This window comes from Barbus barbus (genome assembly GCF_936440315.1).
Source record: "Barbus barbus genome assembly, chromosome: 44".
Classification (NCBI taxonomy): domain Eukaryota; kingdom Metazoa; phylum Chordata; class Actinopteri; order Cypriniformes; family Cyprinidae; genus Barbus; species Barbus barbus.
This window is the reverse complement of record NC_136722.1, coordinates 9,307,633-9,321,053: the sequence shown is the minus strand read 5'-3', so window position 1 is coordinate 9,321,053 and position 13,421 is coordinate 9,307,633. Positions and strand designations below refer to the sequence as shown.

The window sequence follows — 13,421 nt, the reverse complement described above, 5'->3', positions numbered from 1 at the left end:
GCCAAGAAAGGATGCAGGTTTGCTGCTGGGTTATTTTAAGCGTACCCTATCTCGACATCTTGTGTAGTCCCTCTTTTGTTGGGAAAGCTACAATAATAGAAGGCCAACAGACTGATCGGAGATACTATTATGAATAAGTAGAGATTCAAGTCCTATGAAAGCAAATGTGATTCAATGAAATACAGAGATTTAATAAGCCATGAAATTGTGATCTGACCTGATCTTGACATGGAACATTTAATGATAAGAATATAAAAGGTTGGAGAAAGAAACTCAGATTGTTTGTTGACAAGCCAATGGATAAAAAATAGAGCACTTATTCACCTGATGCCAACAGATATATCTGAAACAGCCATGTTCCACAGGACAGGGTGTAATAAAGTCTTTCATTTCAAAAGTCCAAGCGGGATGGTTTAAATAAAAATTGTTAACTATTTAAAAATGTTTTTGTTAATTGAAATAAACTATTTCAACTAAATATAAATATTAGATGGAAAAAAACTTTGCCGAAAAAAATGACTTGGCAACTAACTGAAATAGATGCAAGTTGGAGCACTAAAATTACTAAATCTAAACAGATTTAGACTAAATTAAACAGAAATTAAGACGAAATTAAAATAATTAAATGCAAAAAAAAAATTGCTAAAACTTAAAAATTAAACTTAAACTAAAATACAAAAATGGGATCGATAGGGTCCAAACTCCGATGTTGACTTCCACATCGACTCCTTTCAATGTATGGACAGAAACAACTAAAATAGTCTTCATAATATCTTCTTTTGTATTCCACAGATTAAAGAAAGTCATACAGGTTTGGAATTACTAGGTGAACTCCTTCAAACTATTGCAACTTATCTCCTAATATGACTTTACAAGATTTTCAGAAGACCTTTATTGCATTACTTTTTATGATAGTTTGTAATTGCTTAGCTCTTCTGGGAAATAGACACTTAAAAGCGAATTAGAAAAATGCTCCATCTTTCATTAGAGTGAGGGATTGGGTATCCTGTAATGAACCTGTCATCTGAATACACAGGCTCTTCCAAGATCATGGAAATTCATTTTTGTGTAATAATGCCAATTTAGAGGCTCCAAGTTCTACGATTTTATCTACTCTAAAATTCTATTCCCATGTCATCATATAGTACAGTGCAGAAGAGCTCTGGCTATCGCAGTGGAGGTTGCTGATGGTTCCCATGTGGGCCTGTTCCATCCCTCAGGTTACGCCATTAAATATTCACTCTGTACCTCTGCATAATTTACCCTGTCAACACACAGGAGAATGACTCTGCTGAAAAAAGAGACAGCTGTCCCTAGAGCGACTGCACTTATGAGTACTGTCAGGAGGAAAAGCCACCGTAAAAGTGCTGAAGTGAAGTTCTGCCACAGCTGTGCACAACATCACAAATTCTCAGTTGAATAAGATATGCGTGTGAGAAAAAAAGAAAGTGAGGAAGTTAGAGAAAGAAAATAACAGAAATACTCCCAAATAAGTTACATCTTCTGGATCAGTGGTTCCAACCTGTTTTGCTTCGGGGACCAGAATTCACACTAGACATAATATAAAGCCCTGACACAGTACCAAAATGTTTTTCCTTTAAAAACATAGAAATGTAATAATTCAATAGTTTCATACCAATTCACCACTGAAAACACACAGATGTAGAAGGCACAAACCACATTTTGCTAAAAATGAACCCATTTCAGAATCAGAATGAGCTTTATTGCCAGGTATGTTTACACATATGTAAGATATCAGAGACCGAATCAGACAAATTTAAGATTCGATCAGAACATCGAAACATGAAAAGCCGAAATTCCAGAGAGGCCCAACAGGAAGTCATAAATCGGATCCCTAGCTTCAGCCCATCTGAAGCAAGCCTAACCAGCAAGCCTCTTTCACATAACAGCTTGCAACATTAAAACAAAAGGAACATTTATTGATAATTCCAACTCAGGAAGGAGACTGTCAAATTTGGGGGCAAGTGATTAAGACTGATGGTCAAAGAGCTGGCAATCACATGTGTTCCACACGATAGAAATCACGAGCTTCCTTAGATTGACTTTTCCCCCACATAGAAGACACAGACCAGACTGAAATCCCTTTGTTCACAGAACATGTCCGTTTTTGTCCTACACAGAACTTCAGTGCCTTTTCCATATGCACCTAAAATCATCTTAAAAAACTTATGAGCAACTAATCATTTCTATGCATAACCCCATATTATGTATGTAACCCACACATTAGACTATTATGTTTTAATCACATATTATGTATTTCTTTTTAATAAATATTGAACGACTTGAAGGACTTATATTCGTGTTTGGTATGTATGAGTTTGAAAAATCATGCTTTAAACGTAGGGGTGTGCGATATGACGATTTTTGATCGTGGACGATAAAAATGTCTCCACGATCTGCTTTTTAAGAAATATCGTAGTATCGTGCTACAGCACACATTCTGTCAAATACAGTTCTGGTGCCTCCGTCTCTTTATACTGTACAACACGACATACAGCAGTAGAGTTACTCTGACAGGACACTGCACTTATTCGCGATCGCAAAGTACATTATTTGCATACAAGCCTTGGTGGTTAAATGTTTCATTCGCGCGCTGGTCTGAGGTGCCCTTTTTCTGAGTGCATACACCTGAAGCGCGCACACTAAAAGCCTGTCTAACAGCGCCAGATTACTCAACTAACTTATCTTTTGCGCTAATACTGTCAAAACACACAAGGTTTACATACAGACTGAGTTGGTTATCTCTAAAATGAAAGTAAATAGTTAAGAGAGAAACAGATGCGTGCCTGCATATTAGATGCGTGCAGGTCTTAAAGAGACAGGACACTAAACGTGCTGTCGACTGTCATTAAAGGGATAGTTCACCCTAAAATTTAATTTCTGTCATTATTTACTCACTCACATGTTGTCCCAAACCTCTATTAATTTCTTGTGCTGAACCCAAAATAAGATATTTTGAAGAATGAGGGTAACCAAACAGTTGCTGGTCCACAATGACTTTGACAGCAGGAAAGAAAAATCCAATGGAAGTCACTGAGGACCAGCAACTGTTTGATTTTCCACCTTCTTCAAAATAGCATTTATGTTCAGCAGAAGAAAGAAACTCATTCAGGTTTAAAACAACTTTTGAGTAAATGATGGTATAAAAATAAAACATTATGACAGAATTGACAGACAGATGACAGAATATTTATTTTTGGGGGAACTATTCATTTAACGTTAACAAAACAACAAAACGCAAAGAGAAAAATCACTCACTCATTGTACCTGAAAATAAAGCACTGTTTGTTTTATTTGTATATTATGTGTATTTGTAATGTGTATCTTTGTTCTTATTTTTTAATAAGAAAGATAAAATGATGACAAAGATTTTTTATCTTCGCCCACTTTGGCCTAAATATCTGCCATGCATCTTTGTCTTTCTAGTTTGGCTGTAATGCTCAGACAACTTGTAAAACCAAAATAGTAAAACTAACATGACAAAGAATCGTGATAAAATCGTGATATTTCTAAAAAAAATCGTGATATGATATTTTTCCCATATCGCCCACCCCTATTTAAACGTTTCTTCCAATCAATTCTTTGTCAAATGTATCATAGTCTTGTTATAGAAATCATGTCCAAAATTATATTCTACAAGAGCGTGTAAAATTCAGACAATGTGACTGACCACGACATGTTGATTTATTGACTGGGTGGAGAAACAAAGCAACACCGTGAGCCTGGATAGGATCTAATTGCTAACTGCTACCACGATGAGAAGAAAAACTACCTAGTCTCATTACATCATTTTATTATTTTACTTTAGTTTCTTTTCTTTCCGTTGAGAGTTTCATTAAGTTAAGTTTGCCACGAAGCCCAGCTCCAACTGCACCCGCCTCAAACTTCAACCAGACCAAATCCGCATCTTCAGCCAACGCCCAACTTCTCCGCATCTTCAGCCAACGCCTTTTCCAAGGTAGAAAATGGCAAAACAGCTAAAACCAGGAAATTATTGCAATTTTTTTAGAAAATTGACGGGACACCAAGACGTCTGGTCAACCTAACAACAAGCTAACGTACCCCATCAATAATTATCTAGTGAAGGACAGATTGATTTTTTCTACATTATGTTGTAAGCATGAGTAGGCCTATACCTAATAAAACCACTGCTTAAACTGATCTCTAACTTCTTAAACTTTGGCAAACGATTTTAATAGTAATCGCATTTAGTTAACATAACACATATTTTAATGTTAGTGAAATAAAAGGAAACAATTAACTTTACATACCTTGAATCCACCCTCAGGCCTCCGCTCTGCTATGCTGACTTTCGAACCTGTTGCGATCTGCGTCTCCAGTTAATGACGTGGCTTTGTGGGGGGTCGTGCCCAGGCCCGCTGAACACACCCCACACTTTTTGCACGGATACCTATCGTTTTATATCGTCATATGACCACAATAAGAGAGACAATTTTGCTATCGCAATACTGATAATATCGTTACATCCCTAGAGTATTAGTCATTGTATAAATGAACAGCAATTTAAATGTATTTTTGAATAAATTAATAGATTCAATCCAAGAATAGACCTAGTTCTAGAATAAATCCAAAACAGCAAGTCGCAGCCATGTTTATTTTTTCCCCTGTTGTCTGCAACCATCAGACCTTGATCTTTACCAATGAACTCTCAAACCAACTATTTACTCTCAAGTAAGGTTGATGCTTGAGTAAAAAGAGGAAGCATCAACCTGACACTGCCATTTTTATCCATAAGGTACCTAAAAGGCAACCACAATGCTTAGTGAGGATTCCTTCTGTAAATGTATTCTAAAAAGCAAAATTTTCCTGTCATCCCCTTCACAGGTTCAGCTGTACAATTCCAGATGAAAGCTGGAATTTTATTGGGTATTTACAGGGTCAGAGGCCATATATATTAGAGCCACGATGCACTAATATCTGCTGGGTTTAAACAGAGCTAACATTACACTACACAAAGCTACAATGGCCCCAAAATAATACATTTCATGTTGTGTCGAGAATGAATTCATCAAATGGGCTAATTCCCGGAGGACTGGCTTATTGTTTGAGACAGAAACACGTCACCCCTTGCCGCAGCTTTTCTTACAATCAGAAAAAAGCATGTCATGTGATCTCGGCCTTCCACGCTCAAATTCCGGAGCAGCTATAGTCACCACCGCCCCGTGCACATGGCGGCCCCCCGAATCCAACAGATGGTTTTCGTTTAGGCTGTGGCCCGCAGAGCTAGGAGGCAACCAGCCAGAGAGGTGATTCCTGAAGTGGACTTTTCCTCGATATGATGAAAACCCGCTGCCTGTGGCATGGGTAAACAAAGCCAATGCTCTGAGAGAAGGACACACTGTAGAGAAAAATGTGCCATTTAATCTAATTAAGAATGTTAATGCTTTATACACACACAGAGCTGTGAAATGACAGGGCAACTGTGTCGATGTGAACTCTGATGTGATCCATTACACGAGTGCATTACATCACTGTAAAAGCAGCGAACATCTTGTAAGAGAAAACTTGGTGTATGCGGCAAGCGCAAAATGAAACAGTGCTTGGGACATAATGGGGCAAAAATGACCTAAATGACAGTTCTGTGGGAATGTAATTCAACCAAAATGGTTTCAAGCAAAAGTATGAGGAATTTTCCAACCACCAGCACTGAAAGTGGGCATGAGCCGCAAGGAAACAAAGTTTGCCAAAGAACAAAAAAATATAATCAATTATACTGTATTGCTATACCAGCTCTAAAATGACTCCCGCAACCTTTGCGGACTTCCTCTTTAAAGCCACACTTTGAGGAGGTAATGTTTTTGATGATAAATGGTTCAACCAATAATTTTACTAATAGGCCTATTCACACTTTTGGTTTTCTATTTGGTGGGTCTCTAATATCACTGATATGTCTTGATATAATAAACACTGAAGCATTTTAACCATACATTTCTAGAAGTTATCAGGCAAACGCATCAAAGTGTAAGTTCACGTGTAGCAATCTACTTTGACGGTTTGCAGTTAGATTTGATGCTTGCATTTGGAAGTAAATCAAGAGCACTGTAAGATTTTGAGTTCTCTCAACAATAGATTTTTGTTCTTCTCAGTAAAGATACTTTGTTTTGCCAATGTAAATTTGTTTGTTCACGCAATGCTGATTGTCTTATTTTACTAATAGAAAAATCCTTGTCACATCAACTAAAACAACAATTGTTTATTTATGAATGACAAATAGTGAATTGTTATAGAAACCTTAATGGATAACTTAGTCTAATATGTACACAACATTATCTTTGTTTGTAAAATATCTTACAAGACTAAGATATCCAGGAAATGCATACAGTATAAGTGGCTGAACCTATTCTAGGCCTCAAAACTTTGACACACAAACCTCAAGAACGGTGGCAATCAACAATTGTTAAAAAGATGAGCACTTCACATCACAGTACAACAAATAACTAACAATAACGACAAAAAAACAACAAAGTTTAAATGAAGTCAGCAAACAGCAAAACAATAATCCTATAACAGTAACTGCATAATTCATTCATTCATGCACGAATCTTTAACATTTCAACAATATGAAATTCTTTGTTCAGACAACTGTGTTTGACTAGTTGGGACAACTTTGTTCGTCTGACAAAGGTTTTATGTAGTTTCAAGAAAATAGCATTTCTTAGTATTTGAGAATCAAAAGGTTTCATAAACAGGAAAATATGCAGTTGCATTTTCTTACAGTCAACTTTAGTTTGTGCGTTAAACTTATGTGCATTTGTGTCCTTCATTTTATAATTCCTTCATTTTAGTTAGCAAGTTGTATTATTTTGTTCAAATTATTTCACTAAAATAGGAAGCTAGGGGTGTAACGGTACACATATTCGTACCGAACCGTTTCGTTACATGTGTACAGTACACAAATACAATATTTTGACAGTCTTTGATGTGGCATGACAGATTGCTGTATAAACGCCTTAGAGAGCAGCTTCTGGGACGCTTCAGAAAGGTGCTGGTATAAACCCAACACAAGCATTGACTATAGTGGCCGCGATCAGCTCCAGTTCCTGTGTCTGAACCGTGACGCGCCGCACACTTGTGCAGAGCGGAGCGCGAGTGAACGCGATCATTCCTTCCTCTGCACTACTAGATTTAAGGTGAATAAACATGACTGAACATATCATGCCTCAATCAGTGTTTCAACCACGGAAAGACATCAACAAAACAGCGTGGAAATAAAATGTCATGTAGCATTTCATTTACCTCAGCAAGTCATCAGCTCGTTAGTTCACTAGAGAAATTAAGTCTATAAGGGAGAATTTCGCGAAATATTACACCATATACTCATTATATTTTACTAAACCTGTTAGTCTTAATTAATGTATGTTTAAATTAATCTGTTATGAAACATGCTATGACAGCCAGTGTGTAATTGAATATATTTTAACAAATAGCAAGTTAATTAAAAAAAAAAAAACTTCATTATGTGCAATTTACATGTTTGCATACAATTTTTTGTAAAACTGAGTTTTGATCATCTATTTAAAAATAAATAGTAATTAAATTTAAGTTTGGGTTAAGTTGTTCGGCTTAATTGTAACCTTATAATGTAAAAGGGGTCCCTAATGTTTTAAACTATATTTAAACTATAACTGAATGCATTTAAAGAAAGAGCAACTTGTTCAGTAAACCACTATTTATAAAAAAAAAATATATATAAAAAAAAAAGGTTTAGTTTTTCCCCCTGCTGTGCCGAAATCATACCGAGTCGTGATGCTAACACCGTCATATTTGTGTACCGTTACACCCCTATAAGAAACAAATAAATAAAATGAGACCATGATTAAACTAAAACACTAGAACAAAAAAGAAAAGACATATCAATAAAAACAACACAATACTAAAAAAAAAAAAAAAAATGCTAAGATTGCTTTCCACCCATAAAATACACATTTCCAAGATTTACATAAAGTTTAGTTTCGGCACAGTTTTACTTATTTGCATCTAGAGCTCTGTGTATTTCTGTTTAATTTGATGTAAAATTTCAAATACAGAACCTTATTATTATTAGTGTTGCATTTTTATATTTGTTTTGCCAAAGGAATTGCAGTGCTGCCTTGTACAATTAAAACGAAAAGAGTACAAAGCAGCATAACATAAACCTACACACTATAGGCCTATAGTGTGTAGTCCTATACTGTATATGCTGCATGTCGTTCATGCCATTGCAAAAACAATTGTTAAAAAAAAAAAAAAAATTTTTTGCTTTTGTTCTCTAAAGGAAGTGAATGCCTAGTTGAGATCAAAAGGAAAAAAAATTGCAATGGTGCTACACACCCTGTGGTAATGGTAATAAAATGAAAAAAGCATATGCGCTGGCCAAATGCTTGTTCTTCCATTTACTTACATGTGTGAAGCAAGTTAATTTTCTTAGGGCAGCTAATACCTCAAATATTTAAAATACAAATACTTGAAAATCAGAACAATTGAATAACCGTATAATAACTATACACTAAAAATGAATAACCACATGACCAAACATTATTGTATCAAATCCCAGCTGATTCCCACCTTTCAAGAAAAGAAATGACTCTCTAATGGCTTTCATGTTTTCCGTTCGGACTTCAAAGACTAACCAAGACTTTTCTGACAAACCTATGCTTCACATTAGCTACAGATGTATTGTGCTGATGTCTGCCAGCACTGCAATGTCAGTAGGTTAACCATTAGTTTGGACTGAAATTAACTGGTGTGAATATTTTTCCATTCACACTGACCGGAAAAATCAGGCCATGTTTACATTTCAGCAAACAGAGACAAAACATCCTGGTGAGTGAGAAAGTAAAGACAGAGTAACGTGAACTTCAGTCCAACAGTGACACAGACAATGAAATACTCTAATTGGCTATGGAATTTGGCGTTCAGTTTACTGTGGTGGTCTAGCAGTGAAGACAGGAAATGCAGCTCGTACAATTCTCTAATCCAACTGTTGTGTTTGCTGTAACCTTTTGACACATTATAGGAAGGGACATAGATGGCGTGAAGCCATGAGGCCTCCCCAAGTGCAGGACTGTCTGTGTCGATTAGTTTCCGGCCACTTTGCACCCACAACGTGAGCTGATCGTCATGTGACCTGACTGAGTGTGCATGTGTTTACATCCCATTAAGAGAGGCCATGAGTCATTGAACTGCTGGCTGAAACCATTCAATCTGTCTGCCTGAAACCATTAGGACACTGGGTATAACATTACACCAAGATGCAGCTAGTGCGTCGTTGGTCCTATCTGGACGAGGAACTGATCTTTGGTTGCCAGATCTCGCCTACATCCTCCTCCACACTCCCACTCTCTCCTCCTCGTCTCACTCGTTTTCTCCATTCACACTGCAGCTAAAACCAGATGTCACTCCTCTTTTGAGTGATATTCCATTCTGACAAGTACACAGTTTGTGTACATGTCAGAAACATGGTATTACATTATGTACACGGTGTTAGTCTTCTCACATTCTAGGAGCACAGCTAACTAGCGTTATATCCACCAGTCTCTAACAGTCTCTCTCAATCTAGCCAGCATTTGTTTTTCTGTTTCTGTTGTTTTCTCTCTCTCAAGCCTGCAGTAGGTCAGCTCTGGCTCTGGGTTTTGATGGCGCTGAACAGCTCACTGCCGTGAGGACAACGTGTTACGTAATAGAGCCAAGCATCAGACCAAACTCGAAGCCTTCAGCACAACATCCCTCCCTCCTTCCTTGCATCTGTAACATCCCTGATCAGCATGCTACATGGACAAAGGCCACATCAATACAGATGCGATATGCACCACAGCAGATTACAAACGCACCTGACACACAATTGCCTCAATGAATGCAAAGATGAAAATGTACATGCAAGATAAACAACGTTTGATGTTGACAGAGAATATAGAAATAAATAATGACAGAATACTCATTTTTGGTTGACCTACTCCTTTAAAACAAACATTGGGTTACTTATGAACTGTGAAACATGACAGATTTGGCCTGACAGTGTTTGCATTATATAGAAACATGGTGATTCTGACATTTTCACATAATGTCATCGATTGTTTAGAGCAGTCATAAAAAAAACTAAATTAATCTCTTCAATATGGCCCAAATAACATGCAGCTTGGGTCTATCTGGAATTTCATCATTGCCAATATTAAGGGCTTAGAATACACACTGACACAATTAATATAACCATGCATTTAATTTTAAATGTAAATCAAGACTGCAGTGTGTCTACATCCTATCAAAATGTCTTATCCCATGTCACCTGAACATGCTTTGTTAGCATTTACCTAACATTTACTGCAGCCTGTCATTAGATCCTTCTGCCTTTGACACCAATGGAGCGATTAAAAGGAAAACACACATATTAAGTCTACTGGCTTTGTGCTATTGAAAATGACCATCTCAGCTTACTTTAAAAGGGAAGTAGTACTTAAAAGTGATATTTCATATGAGCAGAAGTGGCTAAATTGTGTGGTGCAAAATGTAATAAAGTGAGACACGTTTTTGATATTACCCTCTTAAAACCCACATGATCAGTTTTAGATATGCTTTTTGCTATTGGAACAGGTGCACAAAGGAATCTTAGGACAAATATGACAGACTCAATAGGTTATTTTAAGGTTTTGTTTTTAAATAACAAAGGAATATGTTAAACAAACACACAACACTATAGAGAAGCTTAAGCGAACTAGCTAAAGATAAAGTAAGAAACTAAGTTAACTTTTCCTGCTTTTAATTATAGAATGTCACTGTAAGCAAAATGAGACCATCCCTTGGAGAGTAGCTCCTGAACCTCAACAAAACCCTGTGCCAGTATGCATTTAAAAGTGATGCATGCACAGGCGTTTTACCATGAATTCAACAATCATTTTATGACTCTCAAAGCTGGCATAGACTTTCAACGGTTGTACACCCAATGAATCATCAGTGGAATCAGAAGCCAGACCAGTTGGCTGAACAAAACTGCAGACTGTTGCTCACTACCTGAAGAGATGCAACATACTAACGCACTGAAAAACAGAGACTGCAGAATAGCCATGTAAACAAATATGATATATCAAATGCAAAATGATGCATGTTCTAATGCAAAGCGCCACTGCAAACAGATTCAAAAAGTACCAATGTGAACTGACATAATGCTCCAATATAAACAGATGCAATAAGTACCAAAATGAAGTAATGTGTCAATGCAATGCAATAATATACACAAATGCACTAAAACTAACAAATTCAAAGTACCACCAAAATAAAATGCACTAAACAGGCCTCACATAGTGATACAAAGTATCAGATGCAATGTAAATAGATGATATGCACAAATGTAAAATGCCAAAGTAATCAAATTCAGTGCATTGATGAAAGCAGATACTAATATAGATCCAATACACTAATACAATGTGACACTGTAAAAGGATGCAACTAACAAATGCAAGATGATGCAATGACAGATGAAATGGACAAATGTAAACAGATGTAATAAACGAATACAATGCAGTAATAGCAATAGATGCCATGTACTGTACTCATGCGAGGTGCAATGTATTTATGCAAAGAATCACTATAAACATGTATTAACGCAATATATTAAGTACCAAAGTAAACAAACATGCAATATGTTAATACAAAGTATCTATGTAAAGAGGTAGTAATATAAACAGATGCAATGTACTAGTGTAAAGCATCAGCGTAAACAGATGCAATGCACTAATGCAACGCTGCATGCGATAAGCAAGCAGTTTCTTACCTCCTCTAACACACTGCCTGTATTCCTGCAGCTCTGCAGGCGGGTGGTGAAGCTGGATGTAGTGGGAGAGTTGTAATCCTCTGTTGTTTCCGACAGAAACTCCGACACTGATATTTGATCTGGCATCCTAAAGCGTGGGTTCGTCCAGGGAATAGATAGAAATGTGTGTTCAGGCGATCAAAAACATCAAAAAGAAAAAAACAAATGAACTTCCGAGGCCGTGGAGAGATGTTAAGCTAACGGTGCGCGAGATGCCTGCTGCTGCAGCAGCACGCGCAAAACAAACTACTAGCACGCGCTATGCGATTCTGCCTCCAGAAAACTCAACGACCTGTTAATTTTGGGTTCAGTCGTTCTCTCGGAGACTGTGATAGCAAGCCGTTACACCCCTCACCCTTCGAACGTGACGCTCGGAGTTGACCAGAGTTGTTTAGTTGCGATTCCAGCAACAGCACGCGCCGTGAAATGATGCCCACATAACGTTCCCCCCGCGTGATGTTTACGACCAATACTCTGCTAATGTCTTAGCGAATGATATTCCCGTGCATGCATTCATGCTCCGCTGTTTGTCAAGCCCCTGTTCGCTCCCTGCACTCAGACCGTATGAAATGCGCAACGCGGTGTGTGATATCCGCGCGCTCTGCTCTACATTCACCCGCCCCTCTGCGCATGCCTCTACTCACTAACCCACTCACACTGGCTCCGTGGGCAAGAGTCCAGCGGTTGGTATCATGTATCTGTGAAATTTATTAAAATATAGACCTGTGTTTCTGGCCTAGCTAGATTTTTATGGACAAAACAATATGTCCAGAGAAGTTAGCTAAAAAAAATCATTTTTATATATCGTCAAAAGTAAAATTCATAAAGAGGCTAAATAAAGGTTTCGTTCGCTTCTTAAAAAAGTTTGTCTGTAGATTATCTCTAAATACTGAAATCCACGCTGTAAAAATAGCGTGTAGTCTGATGTCAATCATTATGCTTGTCTTTTTTATGTAACATTGCATCCTGTTACACTATTACAGCAACTAGCATAAAAAGAAATAAGGCCAGAGTTTCCAGTCAAAGACAAATAATGGTGACTTAAACCACTATTTACATTATTATACAATAATGCAGCATGAAATGCTTGTTCGTTGCAGTATGACAGAAAATTGTCTGCACTGGTTTCACTATAAACCTCTTTGCTGTAAGTAACGACTGATAAGTTACTGTAGATCATGCGATTTCTACAGTGTTGGAGTGTGTGTGTAATAAATGATCAATGTGAGTTTGAGTTTGTGTGTATGTATGTTTACTCATGTTAAGTATCCAGTTTTGTTAATGTAACAAGTGCGACTTCCACAGGTTAAATGGTGAAATGCATGTGAAATTTACTCGATGCAGTGCATTTTTGACACATAACAGTGGAAAAATGGACAGATATCACAATTACAGTTACTTTTTTAAATACATATTTAGTTTTCAAAACAGAACTTCTTACCGGTTCCATATAGGTTCCTTAGAAGAAAAACTAAGACGAGAAGATGATCTCATGACTTCAGCTTGTGGCTGGGAAAAACATGCAGATCATATGAGAAGTTCTTTCTTTACAGATCTCTTTACTGACATTTAGTAGGAAAATTGGTAAGAAAGGCAA

At 37.1% G+C, this 13,421-nt stretch overlaps 1 protein-coding gene across 2 annotated transcripts in view; it reads right to left on the bottom strand.

Annotated features, from left to right (window-relative positions):
• LOC306863553 (arf-GAP with SH3 domain, ANK repeat and PH domain-containing protein 1-like) overlaps positions 1-12,469 on the bottom strand; it is a 74,192-nt gene extending 61,723 nt beyond the window's left edge. For both annotated transcript variants that reach the window (XM_079406956.1, XM_079406955.1), the window contains exon 1: positions 11,786-12,469. In XM_079406956.1, the coding sequence (XP_079263082.1) occupies positions 11,786-11,911 (126 nt within the window). In that variant the 5' untranslated portion in view covers positions 11,912-12,469. The remainder of the gene's footprint in view (positions 1-11,785) is intronic.
• Between the last annotated feature and the right edge of the window lie 952 nt (positions 12,470-13,421).